The sequence below is a fragment of the Pieris napi genome, chromosome 11 (genome assembly GCF_905475465.1).
Source record: "Pieris napi chromosome 11, ilPieNapi1.2, whole genome shotgun sequence".
NCBI lineage: Eukaryota > Metazoa > Arthropoda > Insecta > Lepidoptera > Pieridae > Pieris > Pieris napi.
This window is the reverse complement of record NC_062244.1, coordinates 10,133,491-10,158,772: the sequence shown is the minus strand read 5'-3', so window position 1 is coordinate 10,158,772 and position 25,282 is coordinate 10,133,491. Positions and strand designations below refer to the sequence as shown.

General features: G+C 30.2%; 3 protein-coding genes across 5 annotated transcripts; 1 reads left to right on the top strand and 2 right to left on the bottom strand.

The window, feature by feature from the left end:
* Positions 1-394: 394 nt before the first annotated feature.
* Positions 395-18,769, bottom strand: LOC125053724 (inositol polyphosphate 5-phosphatase K-like). 2 transcript variants are annotated; one of them, XM_047655240.1, is made up of 10 exons: positions 18,627-18,769; positions 18,412-18,531; positions 14,451-14,676; positions 13,134-13,309; positions 10,510-10,755; positions 9,608-9,761; positions 3,135-3,314; positions 2,534-2,677; positions 2,173-2,368; positions 395-1,262 (listed from the first exon to the last, which is right to left on the bottom strand). In XM_047655240.1, the coding sequence occupies exons 1-10, from the start codon at positions 18,638-18,640 to the stop codon at positions 1,093-1,095; spliced, it is 1,626 nt and encodes a 541-aa protein (XP_047511196.1). In that variant the 5' UTR covers positions 18,641-18,769; the 3' UTR covers positions 395-1,092. The 2 variants fall into 2 exon arrangements, with proteins under 2 accessions (XP_047511196.1, XP_047511197.1); XM_047655241.1 differs by lacking the exon at positions 3,135-3,314.
* A 2,077-nt stretch (positions 18,770-20,846) lies between these two features.
* Positions 20,847-22,684, top strand: LOC125053726 (geminin-like). Of its 2 annotated transcripts, none has more exons than XM_047655243.1 (5): positions 20,847-21,006; positions 21,143-21,264; positions 21,686-21,823; positions 22,039-22,165; positions 22,256-22,684. In XM_047655243.1, the coding sequence occupies exons 2-5, from the start codon at positions 21,146-21,148 to the stop codon at positions 22,370-22,372; spliced, it is 501 nt and encodes a 166-aa protein (XP_047511199.1). In that variant the 5' UTR covers positions 20,847-21,006; positions 21,143-21,145; the 3' UTR covers positions 22,373-22,684. The 2 variants fall into 2 exon arrangements, with proteins under 2 accessions (XP_047511199.1, XP_047511200.1); XM_047655244.1 differs by having other exon boundaries at positions 20,865-21,021.
* Positions 22,677-25,034, bottom strand: LOC125053725. Its single transcript, XM_047655242.1, has 4 exons — positions 24,863-25,034; positions 24,493-24,778; positions 23,532-24,062; positions 22,677-23,124 (listed from the first exon to the last, which is right to left on the bottom strand). The coding sequence occupies exons 1-4, from the start codon at positions 24,871-24,873 to the stop codon at positions 22,816-22,818; spliced, it is 1,137 nt and encodes a 378-aa protein (XP_047511198.1). The 5' UTR covers positions 24,874-25,034; the 3' UTR covers positions 22,677-22,815.
* Positions 25,035-25,282: the final 248 nt, after the last annotated feature.

The window sequence follows — 25,282 nt, the reverse complement described above, 5'->3', positions numbered from 1 at the left end:
CTATATAATCAAAATCTATAATATATAATATTGTACCCAAAATCTAATCGCTACTATTTCCATTAGAAATACATACGCATACCCATACGCGTGAAAACGCATACGTACAACGTACGCATACGCACAAATGCTCGTACGCGTACGTTTTCACCAAGCTTTATCGTTGCTTCCAATATCTTGCCAAATTACGTAATAGATCGCTATCGGCAAGCAATGAACTTAATACAAAATATTATTATAATTGGTAAAATTATTGTATGTATTTAAATAAAACACTATTTTGACCGGATTGAAGTTATGTATTATTATAAATTTACATAACTTCAATCCGGTCAAAATAGTGTTTTATTTAAATGAATAATAGTTATGTTAATCAAAGACAATATTATTGTATGTAATTTATATAAGTAATACCATATACCCTTACAGTTAACCTTTAATGCATGTTTTATTGGAAAAGTATGCGCAAACGCATTTTAAAAGTACTATGAATTTGATACCTGACGTAATACGTGCATCAAAAATTAAAAGAGCTTATCGCGCGGCTATTAGCAAACGTACGAGCGAGCGACATAAAATGAATCAAACTATTGTACATTTACTTAAAGTACTCTTCTGTCTCTCTTCATCACAGTGTACACAATTCGACAGAAAGAGACGAAAGACTTTAAGTAAAAAGTATGGTTTTTAGTTATTTATAAATAAGAAGGTATTTCATCAAGCACGTAAAAGAGAAAAAAGGGGGAAATGTCATATTTTTGCAAAAAAATCACATTTTGGTAACGTAGTAATAAAATCTCTAAACTCACGTATACTTATATACATAAATATTTTAAAAGCGCTTATCATTTGAGATAAAACAGCCACTACAATGGAAGCAATTTGAAACTAGGTTTAAATTGTTCTAAAATACGACACCATACGCGCTTTAGTGCATATATATCTACAACAGTGAAAATATCCAGCTAATATGGCAAATTAATTGGCAATACATAAGAATCGCTTTAAATTAATAATCCAATTTAACATAAAAATATAATTTTACCCGTCCCCGTTCTTGCGTCTCATTGTCGGTGACAGATATGTTTTTAGTCAGTCAATGCTCAAGTCGTTTGAGAAATGGCGGGAAAGTTTTGCCACATCAAGCCCTGTGAAATCTGTGAATACATCCGTGTTAACCGTACTACCGGACGCCTCTGAACATGGGTCTATGGAAACCAGTTGGTCTTCCTTACTGCTCACTTCGAAGGGATCGGAGATGCCTGAAAGAAGTTTTAGCAAATTTAGAAAAAAGACGAAAGTGTAAACCTAAAAAGCATATATGATTAAAAAATATTGTTGTCTGTAAAGTCGGCTTAGACATAGACATATCATTTATTACAAACAAAAACACACACACATAAACTTTACGGACTTTAGTTTAACGTGACGAAGTCATAACAAAACATTCAATTCAATTCAAAATCTTTTATAGGTTACACTATGTACACTTATGAACGTCAAAAAAAATTTAAATGCTTCTAATTTTACATTTACTGCTAGTTCTCAAATCAAGGGCGTAGAACGGAAGAGAAGAACTGGCAATAAACTCTCCGCCACTCTTTTTAATCGCCAAGTTTTTTGATTTACACAACGTTTGTAAGAAGCATTACACCATGTTCCACATGACATCTTAATTAATTAATAATAATAAAATAAATTAAACAAAGATTTTTCTCTATCAGCAGGAGGCATGGTGAAATAGGAGCGCGTACTTACAGTCTCGTGGGAACAACACGCAAATACATAGCCGAAATAACTAACATCACCGCATACACGAATTCAAGTACGACCAATCACCACATTGATGAAATGATCGCATACTGTTATGAATAAAATTAAATAATTTTTATTGAATTATCACTATTTAGTATGGATACAAAGGAGTGAATCCTCGGACGCATAGTCAATCTAGTGGAAGAGAGATAGATGATAGAGATACTTGCGGCGCAAGACTACAAGGAGCGTAACGGGACAATGAGTCATACTTATTCGTGCGTGCAGCCGGCGTTCATCGATTTATTAGACGTTGCCACGTCAAATGTTTTGGGTTTCGTCCAGTCTCATTTCTGCATCTCATCGAGTTATTCTTATATTTTTGTTTTTGAAGAAACTGTTTTTAGTTTAACTTACCTAAAACACTCTTGACATCATTGCTCGGTTGGCTGAAGTATATGAATCTGTAGAATCCCGGAGTTCTAACCCCACTGCCAACGGGAAAACTTAACGTTATAGTACGTGACTCTCCAGCGACGTGAGGCGTTTCTTGAACACCCACTTTGCTCACATAGTCATATGTTATATAGTCGTCTAGACTATGGAAATTCGCCTAAAATAAAATAAAGGTTAGTAAAAAGTGACCGTTTGAACCCCTGTCTGAGATAAGGGCATTATACAAAAAAAATTCATAAAATTAAATGTTTCCGTTCTTAAGTCTTTTTTTTGACATCACGTAAACGAACAGTAATCAAATCAAATTTATTGTGATACTTACATCAAAAATACCAATCCAATCACCCTGGTTGATCTCGACGTCATGAGACAAAGTGCACTCCGTCCTAAAGTCCGCGTCACCGATGTACCATATACGAGATATTGGCGCAAACTCCACGGTTTTCTCCGTGTAATCCGCGAAACTCTGAAAATTATAATAATAAAAGACCATTTGATATATTGAATTTGTTTATTTCAGTGTTGTGATGTGCATTTGTGATCAAGCAAGTTTTGCATTATAAAATCGCCACGATTCAAATTTTACTTACAATGTATCGAACTATCTGTCAAATAACGTCTAGAAGAGTGCTCTCTATGAATGTGTCAAACGTCATAACAATTTACTTTGTCTATGACTATACTTAGTGTTGCCATAATCATAGTAAATTTAACACACCACAGATTTTTTATTTCATTAGTCGCGCTTTAATTCTTAGGCACTTTAAAAAAATATATTACTTTCATAAATAACATCACCAAATCTTTCTAAGTATTAATGATGAAATCTTTGACGTAATCGGGTAAACTTAACAAAATAACAAGGTATTTAAAGACATGCGTCATTAATAAAGGCTAAAATGCAAAATAAAAGCGTGCATCACCTCTTCCGCAGAATCGACTACATCCGATGTACTGCTGGGCTCAATGTCTGCATCCGGTTCTAAATCACCAGCTTCATCATTCATGGGCATTACTAAAGCTGAACGCATGCGTATAGACGACCTAGACACTTTGGTCTCAGGTTCTTCAGCTAACACCGTACGAGGGAATGTCTGACGTACCTACCGTGCAAGGGTTAGGGCATAAGCATGGAGAGTACAAATTAAAATTAGTTATCAAGCAATAAAGAACCAAAAATACAGTAGCGCTACAAAGTTTTGTATGGCTCTTGAATTTGTGTATCTGTTTTGTGATCATTTGTTTTTTTTTTTGTTAGGCAAATATGTAATAAGGCGTGTAGAAATGAAAAGAAAAGAAAAAACTTTATTGCACATTATAAAAAAGGACATTTAACTAAAAGATAAGCTAGTCTCTTCCATTATATATATTAAAGTTATTGAATGAAAACTACTTTACAGAAAATCAACTAAAGATTTAACACGTAGAAAATGAAAAAAAAAAAACGAATTACTATTAACTAAACAATAATCTTTATGAAAAAAAACATTAGACTATCTCATTCCAAATTTAATAAACTCGCTACCCGCTGCACTTCTTACTAACAACAAAAAACAAAATTACATTTAAATTAAAAATGTATAACATAAATCAAACAATTATAAATTATGCATAACAAAAAATTATCCTAATCCCATTAATCTTCATTAAATGAGAATTCTTGTCGAAAACGCGTTTCTTGCATCGGCTATTAGTCCATTGAAATATTACATGGGCTGAACATTGATAGAGGACGCAATTTTTTATGGGACATGTAGGGGTCAATACAATATTCCAAAAGCTTTACTTATTTGTTACAAATTGTTGGAATTGAACAAAAAATTTCTAAAATTTGTTTAAAATAAACGAGAGATCATAAAAGTAAAGTAAAAATGTTGTTTTAATCGGCTTATCATGAGCATTGCCGAACCCGGGTCAGCTTTGGTGCGCTGTAACAGGCATTCCATTTAACGAAATATAAAAAAATTCTAGAGGAACATATTCAGAAAGAGATCCTCTAGTCTAGTCGACAAGTTGAAAATGGAACAAAATAGAGATACTACTCCTAAAATTATGTGCGATAGCTCATTGGATCCGGAATGACGTCTAGAAAAATGTGCTAAAAGCGTGTATTAGCACATAAAAAATTGCAAAAGTTATAGACCATTAAAGATGAAAAAATAATGGCATTTAGTTTTTTGCCAATATTTAATAAACTATTAATATTTAAGAAATTTCAAATAAAGATTCTGAAAGAAGAGGAAATTTCTAATAAAAAACTCCTGACTCCCAGAACTCTATCTCCATTATTTATAATGTTAATTTAACGCTGAAAATAGGTCTGCGGGTGACATTTTTAGGATTCGCGCGTGGCGTCAAAAGCGACTACGGCACATTAATTAATTTATTTAAGGTATTGAATATTTTTTTTTAAATTTGAAAAAATTATGGTGTGTTCTGAACACTATAATTAATTTATTCCCGTTGAAAATTTTACTTAAAGGTTATTTTTCAACAAGTTAAATAATTGTTAACTAACGAAATTTTCTCGAACGACCGTCTTAATTGTAAGTGAAAAAAAATGTTTAAATAATGGTCGTAAAAATATTTCGCTTCGTAGAGCCTTTTTTACATACATACTTAACAAGATCGTACCATAAAAGTTAAAAAAATATTTATACTTTGTTTATAACAATTTTTTTACTTAAACAAAAACTTAAAAATCCATGTAATGATGTTAAAAAAAAATTTTTTTTTTCTCAATCATCATATAATCGTTTTTTTATTAATACAAGATATTTATTGATTTGCAAAAAAAAAAATTCCCGCCATTTGTTGATAATTTTTTTTTAAACAAATTGATTAAATCAATATTTTAAAAAAATTTTTTAACACAACTTTATTACATTAAAATTTTTATGATTTAAAAAAAAAAAATTTCCTTCATAACAATTTTTAATTGTTTATAATCGTTTTTTTTAATTTTCTATTGTTTAAATAGTTAGTTAAGAAATTTTTTTTTTCCTAAAAATCATAATTGACAGTCTTCTATAAAGTAACAGAAAAAAAAATTTTTTTTATCAACAATTCTATTGTTTATTAACTTACCAATTTGTTATAAACAAATATTCAACTTTTGTTTATTTTTTTTCTAAAACTTCTAAAATTAACAAAAACAACCATATATAACAAAGTATAGAAAAATTTTTTTTGTAAATTTTTTGATTATCATGAATATTACTTTTATTTAAAATTAAATTTTTTTTTTCTATACTTTGTTATATATGGTTGTTTTTGTTAATTTTAGAAGTTTTAGAAAAAAAATAAACAAAAGTTGAATATTTGTTTATAACAAATTGGTAAGTTAATAAACAATAGAATTGTTGATTTAAAAAAAAAAAATTTTCTGTTACTTTATAGAAGACTGTCAATTATGATTTTTAGGAAAAAAAAAATTTCTTAACTAATTATTTAAACAATAGAAAATTAAAAAAAACGATTATAAACAATTAAAAATTGTTATGAAGGAAAAATTTTTTTTTTAAAAATCATAAAATTTTTAATGTAATAAAGTTGTTAAATTTTTTTTAAAAAATATTGATTTAATCAATTTGTTTAAAAAAAATTTATCAACAAATGGCGGGAATTTTTTTTTTGCAAATTAATAAATATATTGTATTAATAAAAAAACGATTATATGATGATTGAGAAAAAAAAAACATTTTTTACCATCATTACATGGATTTTTAAGTTTTTGTTTAAGTAAAAAAATTGTTATAAACAAAGTATAAATATTTTTTTAACTTTTATGGCACGATCTTGTTAAGTATGTATGTAAGAAAGGCTCTACGAAGCGAAATATTTTTACGACCATTATTTAAACATTTTTTTTCACTTACAATTAAGACGGTCGTTCGAGAAAATTTCGTTAGTTAACAATTATTTAACTTGTTGAAAAATAACCTTTAAGTAAAATTTTCAACGGGAATAAATTAATTATAGTGTTCAGAACACACCATAATTTTTTCAAATTTAAAAAAAAATATTCAATACCTTAAATAAATTAATTAATGTGCCGTAGTCGCTTTTGACGCCACGCGCGAATCCTAAAAATGTCACCCGCAGACCTATTTTCAGCGTTAAATTAACATTATAAATAATGGAGATAGAGTTCTGGGAGTCAGGAGTTTTTTATTAGAAATTTCCTCTTCTTTCAGAATCTTTATTTGAAATTTCTTAAATATTAATAGTTTATTAAATATTGGCAAAAAACTAAATGCCATTATTTTTTCATCTTTAATGGTCTATAACTTTTGCAATTTTTTATGTGCTAATACACGCTTTTAGCACATTTTTCTAGACGTCATTCCGGATCCAATGAGCTATCGCACATAATTTTAGGAGTAGTATCTCTATTTTGTTCCATTTTCAACTTGTCGACTAGACTACTCTATAAAATTGTTTTGACATAATTTTTTGATAAAATCAAAAGAAAAAAGTTATTAAGCAAAATAGGATTTTTTTCACTTTTTTACTTATAACTTTTTGAATTTTGGATATGATAAAAAGTCACACATATACATAATTGTAGGCAAAGCAATTTGCTACAAAATACATATGTCTTAACAATTTTTTATACGATGGATACTTTAGGCGATATAGCCAAAAACGCGTTTTCACCCCTTTTTCCAAGATGGCGGCCGGGGGACAACGGCGCCAACCCCACAAACTTGGGTTGAAGCTTGTATTAACCCCCCCTACATGTCCCATAAATAAAATTGCGTCCTCTAACAAATGTTCAGTTTGGCCCTCAAATTGTAACATTTCAATGGACTATATATTATATGGACCGTCGATGTTTCAATTGGTTTGTGACGTTTTAGTGGAGCAAGTTAATGGCTATAATGTGTATGTCATTGGCCTTAATATATAAGTTAATTATTTACACCTCTTTGACGTACTAATGGATAGAAAAACTGTGCCCAGTATTTCCACCACACTGTAATAAACTTATATTTGTTTCAGATATATAAAATAAATATTTAAAAAAATTGTTCTTGACGTCATGATTTCTACATAACACTTACAAATTAAACTACTGTTGCACAATAAGAATACTTTCCGTTTCAGCATAGCACAGGTTTATAAGATGTTGCTTAAGATTGTTAGTGAATGAATGAATAGTGAAATTTTTAGAAATTAGTTACATATGAAACGGTCTCTGATGGAGAAAATTGTAAAAAATCTTAATTATTGAGTAATTAATAAATTTTGACTTTGAAGGACACCGTAAGTTAAACACATTGTCATTTGTTATAGTGACCAAATAAACGCCATTGCAATGTTACGAACAATTATTGAGAGTAAATTTTTAGATGAACGATATCTCAAGAACCTTTTCTTTTAATTTTTAAGTCAAAAAGAGGTTAAGTTGTGAAGGTGTACTATACCTCCAAGAAAAATGGAGGATCCTAAACACTGAGTTTTTTTTGTATTGAATGTCGCTATTGGCTCTTAAGCCCTTACAGCTCAGCACGGGCGTAGCTCGGCCAGAATGGGCGTTTTCCCGCGACTAGCGCAAGGGCGTCTCCAGAGGGACTCGAAAGGCCCTAGAGGCTAAGGCCGTGAAGGTATATCTTTAGTCGGAATAACTTCGTTAGCGCGTTTCAGGGTTTGACGTCATCGCATTGATTGTAGTGTTATTATTTATTGTTACAAGTTTCTAGTTTTCATTTTATACCGCTATAATAATTCAATGTAAATATTTAAAATTCGCGATGTTTCATAAACCATATGACGTCTACAAAGAACTGTTATACGTATGAGTAGCAAAAACAAATTTCAAGGTGTTAATCGAGTTTTTACGTACGTGTTAACGATTACATGTGAAGAATGGAAAAATATTAAAGAACTTTTATAAACTTTTTTAGACTAAAGTGTTATTTTGTTAGTTTTCGTGTTTGTTTTTAAACTGAGATCAATTAAACGATGTTATCAGTTACCCGATATTGGTCTTGTTTTGATGATCTATATAAACTTCCACTCAAACCACAATTTAGTAAAACAAAAAATAAACCAGTGGTGACCTTTTCAGGTCTAGGCCTCAGATTTCTGCATCTGTATCATGATAATTTGTCAATCTAATAGGCAATTAGGTCAGCTTCTTGTGCCTGACACGCCGTCGACTTTTTGGGTCTCAGGCAGCCGATCGCGATGTGTTCCTTCACCGTTCGAGCGAATGTTAAATGCGCACATAGACAAAATGTCCATTGTTGCATCCGGGGATCAAACCTACGACCTCAAGGATGAGAGTCGCACACTAAAACCACCACAGCGGTATATTTGTTCAAAAATTTCCTATCTAATCTGATTTGTATTGTCATATTTTCCCGTTAAAGCAAACGTGTTTTATGGGAGTACTTACATCGAAATCGGATGATTAATAATGTGGTATCCACATATTTTTGGAGCGGAAATGATAAATATAAATATAATGATACCACCTATATCATCAATGTCGCTTAAAGTATTTGCATTATTTATAGAAGGGCTGGAAGACTAATCTGATTTGTATGACGTAACTTAAACTTGATTCGATAAGTAAAACCATACCGGTGTACGTATTTATAGCAAATCCTATGATGAACTAACAATTCTGTGCATTTACAAAAGGGAAGGTATTTAGTATAAGACTGTTCTTTTCTAATACGTCACTGTACTAAAATTCTAATAGATTCAATACAGATCATAATTTTTTAAAACTGCCAAATAAAACAGTTCGACAAATAAATGAATATTTATTCATTCATTCGTTTATTCGTTCATTCATTCATTCATTCATTCACTCTTACAGCTAACTTAAATTATATTTAACTATTAAACTTACATGTTGTTGGCACATATTTTTTATGTCAGAATTATGTAAAAGTTTCTGACTGCCCGACAATATTGTTGGACAAAAATGTATATTTATTCATACGTTTATTCGTTCATTCATTCATTACTGTATTTAGAATACCACATAAAGTATTCTTACGGTATAGTATTCTTAACTTAAATTTATAAAACTAAAAATGAATTCAACAATGAAATACACAATACATACAAAAAGGTTCAAACATTAAAAAAATAGATCAAATACTACTTAAACAAGTATATCTTTGTGTGTTGTGTGTAAGTCAGGGTATGTACATAACAAAGCTCAATCAGCGAACTTCGGCTCCCATATTTGTAACTTGTTAGTTATTATTTGCAAAATCCATGCACTGATACAAAAATATGCCTAAAGCATATATTTATTATGCCAGAAAATTATGAAAACAACAATACATCTTTCAAGCAATTCAATTCTACATCCTTGTCACTCTATGCCAAATTTAAAATAAATGAAAGAGACAACAAAAAAAAATTCACTTACCTTCACATTAAATTGTGCCACCACCGGTTTATGGTCACTGACCATGTAATGTGGTACGTGATTATATGATATTAGATCCGCTCTCAAAACTATATTTTCGTAATTATTCGGATTCACCATATATAACACTCGGTCTGTCCATGACGGCTTTCTCCTAAAATTTTTGGAATTTTAATTTAAAATCTCTTTAAAATAAATAATGACTCACATGCCTCAGTGTGAAAAATATTAAAGAACTTTTATATGTACCAAGAGCAACGGGCGGCCTCATTGCTAACATGCGATCTCTTCGAGGCGAGGAAGAAAAAATAAATTAGGCGGTATCTTATACACACAAACACATATATCGGATATACACACAAACATTTTGCTGCTAGTGTTTACTAAATAATCACAACCTATATACAGTGTAATCTCTTTATAACGTCACTTGTTATATGAAAACTGTCTATATTATAAAAATAGATACATTTTTTGTTTGGTTTAACCCATACAACATTCACTCCCTATAACGAAAAACTCTATATATCTTCTATCTATCTTTCAATCCCCTCAATGTTAAAAGTGGACCCCTAAATTTTTAATTTATTTTTTAGATAAAAGTTTGTGTTATTATTTTTTTATGATACAGCATACAAAAAATACATACAACCCTTATTTTAACCCCTCTACGATCAACCCGTATTTTTTATTTGTTAATTAAAACTTGAACTCTGCGGTTTATACAAAGAAAAATCTAAAAAGTTTTCATTCCGAACAGTCTCTGGGGTAGCATATCAAAATATTCCATGATGGTATGTACTAAAAAGGTAGGCTAATGAAAATCACATACGAAGTTTGGGGCAGCTAGTTGTATATTCCCGTTCAATAATTAAAAGATGAAACAATTACGTAATACTTACTTAAGATCATATTCATATGTGTTAATAGCATATTTATATGTCGGCGGGAATCGAATCTCCCCCTCACTAAACTCCGAGAACGCTTCACCACTGTCCTTCACCGCAAACAGCTGATCGTATTTTAATAGCGATTCGTATTTGTCTTTTTCTATTTTCTGCAATTGTTCAACTATTTCCTCTGGTGTGAGATTAATCTCAGCTGGGAATTCCAGACGGAAATTAAGATCACCTACCCAAAATACATAGCTGAAAGGAGGGAAAGAAATAACTATCATTAATTCAAAGAATTGTTAAGTGCCTAACTGATACCTAATCGGCTGTTTTGCTTAACAATAACAAAAAATTACTAGTCAAATTTAAAATTGGAATTGTAATGTTTATATTTTTTTTTTTTTTTGAACATTTATGTTTACAATAATTGTAATATATTTTTAAAAAGATACTGTAGATATAGCATTACGTGATGTGGTGAGCTTTTAATAAATAAATACTACATCGATATCCTGCGATGCGCGTTTGTGATGTATACTGGTTTTGGCAAATTATTATTATTACTACCTACTATTAATGTACGTACCGAAAAAGAATATGAGAACATCCAAATATTTTAAAATTAAATGAAAACTTAATTTTTAAATTGTATTTTTTGATTTAGTACACAAAAAATATCCTTGATTGAGGCTATACTATACTAATATAGCAACTAACGAACAGTTCCTAACTCAAACTAAAACTCTGAATATAATTTGAAATAAATAAGTTATTTTGTAGTTAGTAATGTATTTCCGAAATTTAAAAAAGTACGAAGCTCAAAAAATGCTTGTATTCAAAATTAAAATACTTTTTAGCTATTGCCGTAAAAATTAACAAAGCGAAATGTATAGTCGCACTAATAATGTGTTCATTTGATTGCCACAGATTTTCCTGATATTTTTTTTTTAATTCGCCGTGCTGATCGCCAAATTATCATTTTGCATGTGTAACTTCAAATTTTTTTAATATGTCTTGAAAGTAGATGAAGCGAGAGTTGTATGTTAGGACCGTGGTCCCTTCGATATAATTTTTGTCCATTTACAAATATTTCATATCATTCTATTTTTGTTTAAATTGTTATCTACAGTGCTTCCTAGAAACTTTATCAACACACCTTTAGGTAAATACAGATAACTGTATGCAATCATGATATGTATATATATTATTGATAAGAACTGATATAATATTTATCGCTTATTTATAACACCATATTCAAGTAAACAATCTATAATTTTATTGATAAAATACATATGTTCCCGTATCGGAATACCAAGAAAACTATCTATATACGCGCCAGAAAAACAAACAAAGAATGTTGTATATCATAAAGCATTAGAATAATAAACACTTTGATTCTGAAATATTTTTTTAGTTAATTATACCAATTCGAAACCAATATTCATAGTTAAGACAGGACAACGTCTGTCGGGTCCGCTAGTAGTAAATAATTTAAGGATACATATTTATTGTATGACTTTATCTAGTTTTGTCTAGAATTTTCGTCGTAAGATGTATTTAAATAGTTAACTACTTTAACCTATGATTATGAGGGTTGCAGGTGCTAACAAATTTTGTAAAACAATCATGATTTAATAAAATTAAATGATTCTGAAGGAGATTTCGTCTGACGTTCCGAAATTCATAAGCGTACACTTAGTTACCTATATGAACAAACGTTTGATTGTACGTCATTGTAACAAACGATAGCTGTTATTGATTCTGTTTAAGGTAAAAAAAGATAAAGAAGTAGGAAAACGTAAAAATTGGGCGATAAAGTTATCTAAATTCTAAGTAATAACAAATCTAAAGTGACAAAAACTGGAGCTTATCTTTTTCTTTGAATTATGGATAATGAATTCTTCCGTTAATTTTGATTATAAATGATAATATTATTTTTGAAGTTATACTTCTTTAGGCGCGTTATGAAAAATTGGTGAGAGTGAAATTTTACGATGCGCGCGCACCGTGACACAAAATTATCAGTATGAAGTTTTTAAACCAGCCGGGCGCCGAGCGTGCGCGAGCGAGATTGGAATAAGACAATCTACAAGTAAAAAGAAATAGAATATGCGTGAAGTTAGCAGCTATGCCAAGAATTTTGAATGACCATAATGACCTTTGTAGCACCTTTTAAACAAATAAAGGAGTTTTAATTATTTTTTCAAAGAAATTTAGCAATGCTTTTTCACAAAGACCTATTGTTACTTAGTTAAAAGGTTATGAAACATACCTAGTTATTAAATTGAATGAATAATATAATAAAATAATAAATAATAATTATTATTAATATTAATTAATAATTGAATAATATACTAAATATTAAATATTATTAAATTATTAACGTTAAATATTTATTAATAATTATTTAATATTTAAAAAAAATAAAGAAAGCCAAAGAAGTATAACTTCTTACGCGCGTACATAAGTACACGCACCCTTTTTTTTTGTTATGCAAAAGAATTGCCTTAATCAGGATAGGACACTCTTTCATTTTGATCATAAACAAAAGAAGGTTGTACCAATGAGATCGACCTAAAACAATGGGAGCCATATTCGTCCAGATTACAGTAACATTAATGTATGATACTCACTCGTGATACAAAATATTTGATGTCTCCTGGAGTTCGTAGGTGTGTTCTTGTAAAATAATATTGCAAGCAGTGATTCTATCGGACAGCGCATGTTCGTGGGCTGCCAAATGACTGTTTATGAGGCAAAACGAGCACCCATATAAATTAAATCTTACACTAACAGCGCCTTTGTTACCCTGTAATATAAATAAATAAAGATTTTAATGAAGATTTAATAAAGATAATAATTTTTGTCCCTCCTTGATTCACACTAAAATTGAGATAACTTTATATTTACTAGAAATAATCCTCTTTAGTAATAAAGCATATTTCAGTAAATTTATATAAAACTGTAATGAATTATACACCTAAACTTTTCACACAGTATTCGAACTACATATTTGGAACAAAACACTGTTATTACACTTTATACCCGTTTCTTGCCCGTTCTTCTCAGAACAAGGCCTCCTGGTAGTTTTGGCGGATGGCGTAGTCTTGCTCTTTCGCGAATTTTGTAAACGTTTTGACATTCATAAGCATGCCCTAAGACGCATCTAAATTGAATAAACGTATTTTGATTTTTTTATTGTTTTTTTTTTATAGTTTTTAAAAATGCCTTTACTTGTTTAAGTCAGTTAGACTTTTTTGTAGAAATAGCCATCACTTTAGTATAGTCTTTTAGGTATTTTAAAGATCTAAAAAACATTCCTGGATAAGGTCTATGAAATTAACTGGAGTTTTGTAATGTAACAATGTTAAGGAAAATGTATGATATATTTTTGTTGAATGAATATAAACTTTGACCACCGCTTTGTAAATTTATTCTATAAGAAGTAAAGAGTAAAAGTTAGCTTAAAGCTTAATAAATAATAATTATCATTGTACGTCTAATTATCTAGCTAGATAGCTATATTCCAAAATATTAGTTTTAACCACAAAATATATCTTTCTCTTCATGGATACTGAATCCATAAAAATGCACAAATTAAAATATGAACAAATTTTTTTTACAATTTCCACTGAATTCATTATAATTATTTTTATATAGATTATAATATATTTTCAAATAATACAAACTTTAGTATGTATTTGAAAAATAAAAAAAAATTGAAAAATATATAGGAGGCTTTTAACTGGGCTATACAAATACTAGAAAACTAACCTTAATTTTTGGAACTTATAACAACACAACTAATAATTTTACTAAGAAATTAACCAATTACTTTATGGATGAATTTAATAATAATGTATTATGGTGTTCATCCAGCTCAGATAGCGATTCATACATGTTTCAAGAGCTACGCAGCAATTAGGATATCATATTTCACAACAACTCACCCATAATCCACCAAAACCAGTCTTAGTATACTGAGCCTGTATATCTCTTAGACGTGTGAGATGTTTCATTTGTGTATAAACAAGTATAACGATGCCTTGTAGCCGCATACTTTTAGCGATAACAAATCCTTGTCTGCACAGAATTTTATTAAAAGTTGACGTCCATTGGTCTGTGAATATGCTGTCCATGACCATGTTTTGCGGTTGTGACTTTACTTCTTGTAACCTAAAATAAATTGCCGATATAATAATTTATCTCAGGATAAAATCCTTCTATTGACCTAAAAGATGATTAGGTCTTCTAATAGATGTTTATTGGAAATTCCATCCCACACTTCATCCTTCTTAGGCAATTCATTTACGATCTCCGCCATTAAGTTGTGGAATAAGCTGCCTGACTCCGTACGATTGGCTACCTCTCTGTCATCTTTTAAAACTCTTCTGTATAATCATTTCTTAACTAAGGTTAAGAAATCCTATCCTCATCAATCGTGACTTGTATAATTCTTATGTTTCCTTTTTTTCTATGTTTCCTATTCGCTGTTCATGTATTTGTAAGATTAGCTTTTAAGTTTTTAGTTTGTTATTAATATTTTTTTTTATTATTTTAGATTAAGGATTCTGCACTTCTCGCACGCATCATGTTTCTTTTTTTTTAGTTTTTATCTTTTCTAGGGTTGCCTGGAAGAGATCGCTTATTAGCGATAAGGCCGCCCGTTGCATCCCTTATAATTTTTATGTATTGTGTTTCTTTTATTTGCAACGAATTGTAAATAAATAAATAAAAGTTATTATCAACAATACTAATATAAAGTTTAACAATCAGTTTATAGGAAGTTTTGAGCTGATATTTTGAAATTCTTATTGTTTAAAACAAAACACTGAAAAGTAAATTTAATTAATGTAAAGTGCCCTGTAAACGATCAATTTTGCTTGACAAATTTGTTTGTCAAACTTCACGTTTTCATCAAACAATAGCTTAGACGATCAAACCAAATATCAAACAAATTTGTTAAATTTCTAGTAGATTCAGGTTTCTCCTTTCGTAACGTGACGTCGCCGTGCTTAGTGCTTACAATGAGTAATTCAGATGACACATTGTGGCATTGACTCTAGCACTGTGTATCAAGAAAAAAAAAAGAAGACGATGGAGTCGAGAATGGTTGAAATTAAGTGATAAATTCTCTTGTTCTTGTCCATATAATCTTTTGATTTTATTTTCCATAACATCGGCATATCACGATAAACAGATACGTCGGTTTAATTTTAAATTATGAAAAATAATTGTAAATACATAACTTCAATCCGGTAAAAAAATTGTTTTATTATTAATGTACTATTATTATATGTATAATGTTGGTAGCTGATAACTGCTGGCACGATGCTTTCGACCTTTATAGCTATGATATTATATTGTATTTGCATATATAAAAAGTAAAATCTTATTGACATAGTCACATTCGAAATAAACACATTCACTTTTCGAGTCAATAAATTTTTACCTAAACGTGTAATAAATTAATTCTAACAAATTGGTAGTAGAGAGTTTGAAAAAATAATACTACCAAAAGATGTATCCACCATGTGGAAATTTAATACAGAACATGGGAAGGCCAAAGCCGAGTCATTCTTATTGATATCATAAAAATTGCCAAACATTAAAAGAAGTTTGGGATAAGTTGAAAACAAGCCAGGTTCATGGATCTTCGTCTGAGTTCTTAAACGTGAAGATTTTCAAAGAATTTGAGGCAAGAAATCAAGAAGAATAAACCACTACTTATGAAGCTTAGTAAGCGTAACGTTTAATACTATAAAAACGGTAATAAGAAAGGACACACATTAGGAGTTTGCTGAAATAAGAAAACATCAATAAAGATAAATCGAACAAAAACAAACGCACATCAATATTTGCAAGTCTTTCTATCGCTCAAGCATACACTATTAAAAAGTTACTGTGGTGCTGAGACAGTGGATGTTCATCACACATGTGTGGTGGACAAAGCTGTGTTCTCTTCAATTACGACTGAAAATGGGTCACCACAGTTGGCTTCAAAGAAGTATAGAAGTGACATCAAAGGACGAGGTAGAGTATCGGTTACGGACAACGATCAATATAGTTTAGAAAGCTGGTAAACGAAGCTGGCAGCCAGATATTGGTCCGGTCCCTTTACCAGCGTGTAGTTTTAGGGTTCGACGTTCCACCAATAAACGGAATATTTATAACTCCACTTCGAGTTTCATTTCGAGAGTACGATCGTCGTTCAGTCATATTAAACACAAAACCCGTTTTTAAAAACACCTTATAAGTGTGTGTAAGTACACAAACAAATCTGCTCTCAGTTTGAATCATAACAAATATGGGTTACAAAGTTACATTAAAAAATTACAAAGCGTATGTTACAGACAAAAAGCGCAGTACATTAAGGGTTGGATATAGAATAGAATTGAGAACGCGAATAATAAAACTCAAAATAAAAGATATATAACCTATGGGAAAGGCACCGTAAATTGGGTCATATTAATGTGAAACATTTAAAATTAATGACGAAAAACAAAATGATGCACGGAATAAAATGACGAAATATTAGACAAATGCGAAATAACACTTTAGAAGACACGAAGATGTTTATACTAACGACATCTTAGAGACAGTGCATACTGATGTAAAAAGTAAAAATAGAATGAAATCAATCAATTTTGGGGTATCAAAATTTTTTGTAATATTTAAATTATTTCTTATCTGCAAATGGAAAAAAGAGGAGACTCACCGCTACTTTCACAGCAAAAAAACAGCATAAATGAGAGAAAAAACAAAATCCTATTAGAGTATTAGACAAAGGTTAAACGCCCCACTAAAATTATGGGCTGAAGCAATTGCGACTGTAAATTATTTACGTAATCGTTATTCAAAAAAAGTATTAAAAAGTTTCACACCATTTAAAAGTAGATGGGTAAAACACCTGAATGTAAAGAGGAATAAAGGTAATTTTTCCGAAAATACAAAAGAAGGCCTGTTTCTAGGACACTCTCTAACTTCTTAAGCAAACAGAGTTTATATACCAGAATACATTAAAGTTGTGATAAGCAGAGATTTACAGATTTACAGTTAGGGTTACAGACATAATGTATTTTGAAAATTGAAATGAAACTTATGACAACCTTGTAAATGAAAGTACAGAAGAGTCTATATCGGAAATACATGATACTCAAAAGAAAAAAGTAAAAGATTTGTTTGAAAGAAATATCATAGACCACAGTTAGATCAAGTTGATTATAAAATGATTTTAAAGCATAAAGTAGGTCCTAACAATCAACTCGAAAAGCTAAGTTAGTTGCTCGAGGATTTACTCAGAGTCCAGGAATTGATTTTAATGAAACATATGCACGCTTTGTAAAACTAAGAAAAATAGGGTCTATATATGAATAAGCTATGGAAAATTTAAATTTGAAGCTAAAGAATTTCACAACTGCATATCTTCACAGAACTTTAGATGATAAATTACACATGAAATTTCCAAATTATATAGAAACTTATTTGAGAGAAATCATGGTTAAAGATAAAAGAAAACTATGAAAGTTTATTTAATAAAACAAAAATTATGATGAATGACATAAAAAATATAAAAGAAAGTAAAACTTGCATTGTTTTAAACTCAATATATGGACTTAAGAAAAATAAATAAAAGACTTGGGAAGGCCAAAACAAACGCTCAGTATGTATATTAACTATTAAGACAATAAAATAAAATTAAACCAAGAGGCTTTCATTCCAGACACCTTACAGAAATTTAACATGACATAGGCTTGAAACAGCTATGTATAAAATATCGCCTACACCCCTGGATGCAGATCTTATATTAACAGACTGAATGTTATGAGAAAAGCAGTCTAGCATAATTAAAAATTTATTACTTGGCCATTATCATTAAACTGTTTTCAAACTGAGAATGGTGTCACTTACCCAATAACATAAAAATCTGGTAATGGTTTGTGTTTATTAAACTGCGATGGAAAATCCAATAGTGCATTAAGGTCTTGACTTGGAGACTTAGTTGCAACGTTCCAGGTCACAAAATAAAACCTGAAAGATATGTAAACATTAGAAACATTTTACCTACCTAATGTATAATATTAAAAATTGAGATCACTAATAATGCTGAATAAAATTGGACTTACTTCAGCGTATTCATTTTGCAATTTTACACAAACCACTTCTAACATTTAACAATTTAGCTTTCGATCACGGATCAATTATTGATAAGATTAAAGATAACATACGTCCATAAGTTATAGAGCAGGCATGACCATTGATGATTGAACATATTACAATTTACACCAGTCACTACCTCAATAACACCGTTGAGACTGTCTGCCACAGAGTATGTTAAATGACGGGTGCTGTCCGGACTAAGCTTGGCTCAGACAAATTCACTTTGCGCCAGGCGTGAACCACAAATGCAAAACGAATTTGATTGGAAATGATCAATGGTCATAGGACGCTTCGTTCTTAGCTTATACAGGGTGGCCAAAAAGTCGTGGATCAAACGCAAATAGGGGATAGATGAGGTCATCAGCTGCAAAAAATTGTTCTTCGGGAGGTCTCTAAGCTCAACCCCTGCAGAGTTATAATTTATTTTGTGTTTTATAATAAAATTGATTTTTTTTTACTAATTCTTATTAAAATTTGAAAAAAAACACATCCTGTATCTTTTTCATAATATCCACTAGATGGGTACTGATGAGTTCTTGCGTTAGACATACTATTTATAGTTGTTTATTGAGTGTATTGAAGATAATATTAAGTTATACGATATAAATTTTTTTCAAATCAAAACTTTATGTTTACTTCGGACCCCACTGTGAAAAAAAAATACTCTACCGAATAGTGACCCTGTATTATAAGTTTTGGCGCATTTAATATGGATTCTGAAAAGGTATTACACATGGCCATGAGTCTCTCTAATATCTTTCTAGGACGAAAAAACAACAACGATTCGGACTTATGATAGATTATTTACCTACCTGTGACCAGTGCTGTGTGAATCGGACTAAATTAAAAAAATTGGACAGATGGTTGGAGGGTTACGTAGGAGGTTGATAAGATGGTGCAGATTAAGTATTATGGTCAGAGGCAGAAATTTTGAGCATTTATTGTAAAATGTTTTGTTTCTCAACCATTGAGAAATAATTGTTTTAATACAATTATTTCACAATCGTTGTTTGTAATTCTTCCTAGAAAGATATTAGAGCGACTTATGGCCATGTGTAATACCATTTCAGAATCCCTATTAAATGCGCCAAAACTTGTAATACAGGGTCACTTTTCGGTAGAGTATTTTTTTTTTCACAGTGGGGTCCGAAGTAAACAAAAAGTTTTGATTTGAAAAAAAATTATATCGTATAACTTAATATTATCTTCAATACACTCAATAAACAACTATAAATAGTATGTCTAACAAAAGAACTCATCAGTACCAATCTAGTGGATATTTTGTAAAAGATACAGGATGTATTTTTTTTCGAATTTTAATAAGAATTACTAAAAAAAGTCAATTTTATTATAAAACACAAAATAAATTATAACTATGCAGGGGTTGAGCTTAGAGACCTCCCGTAGTACAATTTTTATCAGCTGATGACCTCATCTATCCCCTATTTGCGTTTGATCCACGACTTTTTGGCCATCCTGTATAACACATAGTGTTTAGCACTGCTGAAAGTTTTAGAAAGTTTAGTAGATGACTGTATCAATTACCATTACATTTTGTTACTTTTGTTTTGGTTTTTTGTGTTAAATGAAATCTAGTATGGTTTAAACTGATTTTCCTTTGACCTGTATTTTCTTATGGTTGAGGGGTTAATGTAACCGAATACTTACATGAGGCAACAAATAAAATACACACACTAATAGAGATTACTACTACTAGACAAACTATTGGAACTTAATAACGAAGACGGTGCTAACTTAAATCCGGGTTGTAAAAGGCCGATGTTATAGTTGCTTCCATTTAGCATGTCTTAGGAAGTAATAAAAATGATCTCACATAAAATTATTTATATTTTCTCAGAACTTCTGAATTGTGGTTGTCCTCGCAATTTCATAGTATTTTTACTTTTATTTTTAATTTCAATCTATAAGACTAAAATTTTACCAAGACCATATTGAATTTTTGTTTTGAATTAAGATTCGATTTTTTGTTAACTTTGTCTGTAAATATTATAAGTATTAAGTATACAGTTAGAAAAAGTTGTCAATATAAAAATAACTACAAGTTTATTGTAAACAAATTTAGGAAAAATCCTTAATTATTTTAGAATAGACTATAATATTATATAAGAATATAATATAGAAAACAAACGCAGCCGTTACTTTTTGGCGGGAAAACAAGGCTGTACTGTCAATTTGGCGACGAATGAGTAAACTGTCATAAGTCATTTAACAATTTCTGTTATTTCGCAGTGTTCTTTTAAAGTTTGTTTTGCATTTTATGCTGAGTAAACTGGATTTAAATTTGTTAACAAACTCCGATTACCGGAACAGTGAGCAATAACTAAGGTCTCAATATTTATTGTGAGGGTTTTTAACACACCAAATCTTTTGTAACAATTGAAATTTTAATGGCGATTTTGCAATGATACCTACATTTTGTGTGGAATAATTTATAACAAGTTTATTTCGTAAACTGTTACAGATCATGCCGCGAACAACAAGAAGATCCTTTAAAACTTTGCAGCATGCCGCTACAGACACGGAAAATTTAGTTGGAAGACCTTCTAAAAATTTAAAACACCAACTATCTCAAGAGACCCTCATGTGAGAAATATATTTGTATACCTTCATAACTTCGCTCTGATTTCTGTCACATGTGTGCATTTAAAACAAACCATATAACCTCCACATTAGTATAAGACATCACTATTTTTTTTTCCATCATAAAGTTCACAAAAGAGAGTAATCTTTACATGAATTACAATCTAGCCTATTGAATAATTATGCCTAAGAAGTAATATTATGTTGACTGAATTTACAATACTAGAATATAGCTTAAACTAAGGTAAATCTTCATTAACAGTCTTAATGTTTAATAATGTTTTGATACTATGTTGGTGTGTCTGAGATACCGCACATGTACTTATATTTGTAGTGAATTACTGAACTGAACTAGGTATATTATCTCAAAAGGTTTAGTTCTCTTTAGGCAAGTCAGTAATAAAAATAATAAATTTATTTTCAGAGATGTAGAAGTAAAAAGAAAGAATATTGCTACTAAGGAGGTGCAAGTAGATATTAAAGACAAAGTATCTGTGGATGATCTTACTAACCCTGATGGGGCTTCTGAAAAATATTGGGAAATTTTAGCAGAAAAGCGGCAGTAAGTAAATTTATATAGGTTCCATGGTTAAGTAATAAAATAAATTTAATACCAATTGCTATTTATATACAAACTAACTAGTCCTATTAAGTTTTGATATTGGATTTTAACCTTATTGACATTTTACATTGCTACAGCAATGCAAATCCTTTATATTTAAACAATATTTCTTGTGAACAATAGCAGTTAAATTATATAATTTAATTTTTTGGTAGACAAGCATTACATGAAGCTTTAGATGAAAATGAGAAGTTAAGAAAAATTATTGATGACTTGAAAGAAGAAAACTCTCAATATATAAAGATGTTGGAAGAAGCCAATAGCTTTGTTGAAGTTATAAAGGTACTGGTTTTTTACTATTGCATTTCTATTTGGATCATATCTTCTATCGCAACTACTATGTTAAATCACTTTCAAAATATTTTATTGCAGGAAGAGCTTGCTAACGGTAGCAATAATGACACTGGCATTGATGTGAACGATATCAGTACAGCTGATGAAGCAGCAGATGAAACACAGGAGAGCATTGAAGAAACAAAGACTGAATAATCTTCTCTGAATCTATCACAAAATAGAGTTAATATATTTAGTTTCTTTTGTACCTGGTTTTCATATTTTCTCTAAGTAATACAATTTTTCTTCACAATAGATTGCTTTAAGTTACAACCAAAGTTGATTTTTTTAAGTTGTCAAAAATGCTATTTATTACTTACCACATTTTTCATTAACTTGGTGTACTCTTAACTTAAAATGCATTAAGTTGTCAATGGTCTAATGCTGTTGTACTAAGGAATTTTGTGTTTTAGGAATTGACTTGTTTTTTAAGATATCAATTATACAAATAAAGACAAAATAAAATAATATTGTTTTTAATATGTATCTATAATATATTATAACTGCCAAGGATGTCACTTACACCTTTCTATCACAGGAAGACGGAACCTTAGCTATTTTTAAAGCTTATATTGTTGAACAAATGAGTATACAAATTCTCATCTTACAAAGAGGTTTTTTAAAAATGCCTTAAAGTGTTCATCAAAATTAGTTTCATAAGTCCAAGGCATTAAGTCTGGATACATAGATATGTCTCTCAATACATCAACATTAACATTCTGTGGCAGAACACTCCTTACTTTTTCATTGATACACCCTGAGGCATGTATATAATAATTTACTATTAAATTGTATATAAAGTTCACATATTTAAAATCTAAATTATCATCAGTAGTTGGTTCCAAAGGAGTGTATGATTTAATTCTACTTAAATACCCTGTTGTTATAATCGGAACTATAAAGTGAGCCTGCAACAAAAAAAAAGTATAATAATAGGAATGAAGTCCTAAAACTAGCTAATATATTCAGACTATGGCTACAAATAGAAGGTGGGAGTTTCAGAAACAAGACATAGTGCAACTTAGGCTCCCAAATGTAATAAATGAATTCCTTATAGGGAGCGCTCCATGAACCCTGTGAAGTGCCCAGGAGACTTCTGTGCTTCTGGAAGGAGCTAGGCTGGCTAAATTTGCCAGGACTTACTGCACAACGGACCAATTATGAGTCTAAGTGCGGAAAATGAGTCCACCATCCCTATAGGGAGTCAGTCAGATTTAGTACTGTCTTGTTTCTGAAACTTACCATAACGGCTTCCTAAGTAGTAACTGAAAAGCCATTGACATGAAAGAATGAAAAAAAAAGATTCATAATATACCTTTTCAAAATACTCTCTTATAAACTTTTCTGGATTTTGAACAACCTCTTCTCGTTTACCATTTAATGTTAATACTGTAATTCCAGAAAACTCATCCCAGTTATTAACATAATGTTGAATATTAATGGCTGTATCTAAACCATCTTCTGTATATGTAAGAAATAATGTTGCCTCTACAGTACTTCTTTTATTTACATCAGCCTTCGTTGAAGGCTTGAGAGATGGTTGTTTTGGCTTATCAGCATTTTTAACATATTTCTTGCTTAAAGCTGGTGGCAAATCATTAGGAACATTTTTTGTTAAGCTAATTATTTCTCTTTTTCCAGTATCACTATTACTTTGATATCCACTATCATCTTTTACAAAACACTGTGCCAAATTACACAATGGATCTTCAACTGCTTTTAGTATATCATATCTCTTCATTTTTATTAATGCATCTAACACTTTATCTAGTGTTGCAGATTCACTTTGCATGTAGACTTTGAGAATTATGTCAGCTGGATCATCTTTAACAGAATGTGATATGTACTGAAAAATAATATTCTAAAGTCAAATACAAAATAAAGATTAATTTATTTAAGTCCACTTGATGTGTCTTTTATACTTTTCTTAAGAGTTTGTGAAGATTACTCAGCCTATATTTTACAAGAACCTATTTCTTATTAGCAAAATGTATGAATTACACTAATTTATCTTTAATAAACCTTAGTTTTAGCATACAACTGTGGGAGAACTGATTTAAAGAGTGTTAAGTTAGTAATTTATTTTAACTAATTTTAAACTAATAATATACATTTATATTTTGTAAACTTTCTCTTGTATTAGTTAAAATAAAGGCTTTAAAATTGAAGCTCGTAATAACTAAGATATCACAACATTATCTTTAAAAATAATTAATTTGTTATAATTCAAATCCGTTAGAGTGGTTATAAAAAGAATAACCCTTTTAAATACTTACATCTAAGTCTCCTTGATTGACGCCTAAAGCATATCCCAAATCTTTCCATGTATTAGGTGAACCACCCACTTTTTTCACAAGTGTCCTCCATGCTTCGTAACATGTTGAACCCATCTTAGACTTAGGGTTTCTATAGTACAACAGGTTTGTGTGAAGATAGCACACTTTGTCACTTAAACTATTCAATTCTGATATTTCCTGAGCCCTTTCGTCTTCAAGAATCTCTTCCAGAGCCAATGTGTCGATACTAATTGTGTCAGCATTATCCTGGTCTTTAATTGAGTTCCTTAAAGCAAATTAATCATCACGTAAATACCACGTTTCATCCAAATGTTTTTATGAACTTTTCATAAATGGTAACAATACTTACATCTTGAGCATGAAGTGTGAATAAATTACGAATTTCTTTGTAACTATTTTGCAACCATCTAAAAAGTACAGTGAATTCAATTTGTGGTAATTTCTAAATACCTTTTCATCATTTCAAACGTTGAGGAAAAATATCATATTATTGTGTCAAAGTACTTCAAAAACAAATATAACAAAATTCGAATGACAAGTGACAACTGACGGAACTATGGTATTGCCAATTTATATATAATAAAACAACACGCGCATTTTAACTTTTTAATATATAAACAAACCTGAGGTCTTTTTCAAACATTTTAATCAACAATGACTACAAAATAAAATACAGGAATCATCTCCAAAAGTATTTTACGCACTTGCACAGGAATATATTTAAATTGAAATATCTATGGCTTATGGATTCGTTTTTTTTTCTCTGTAT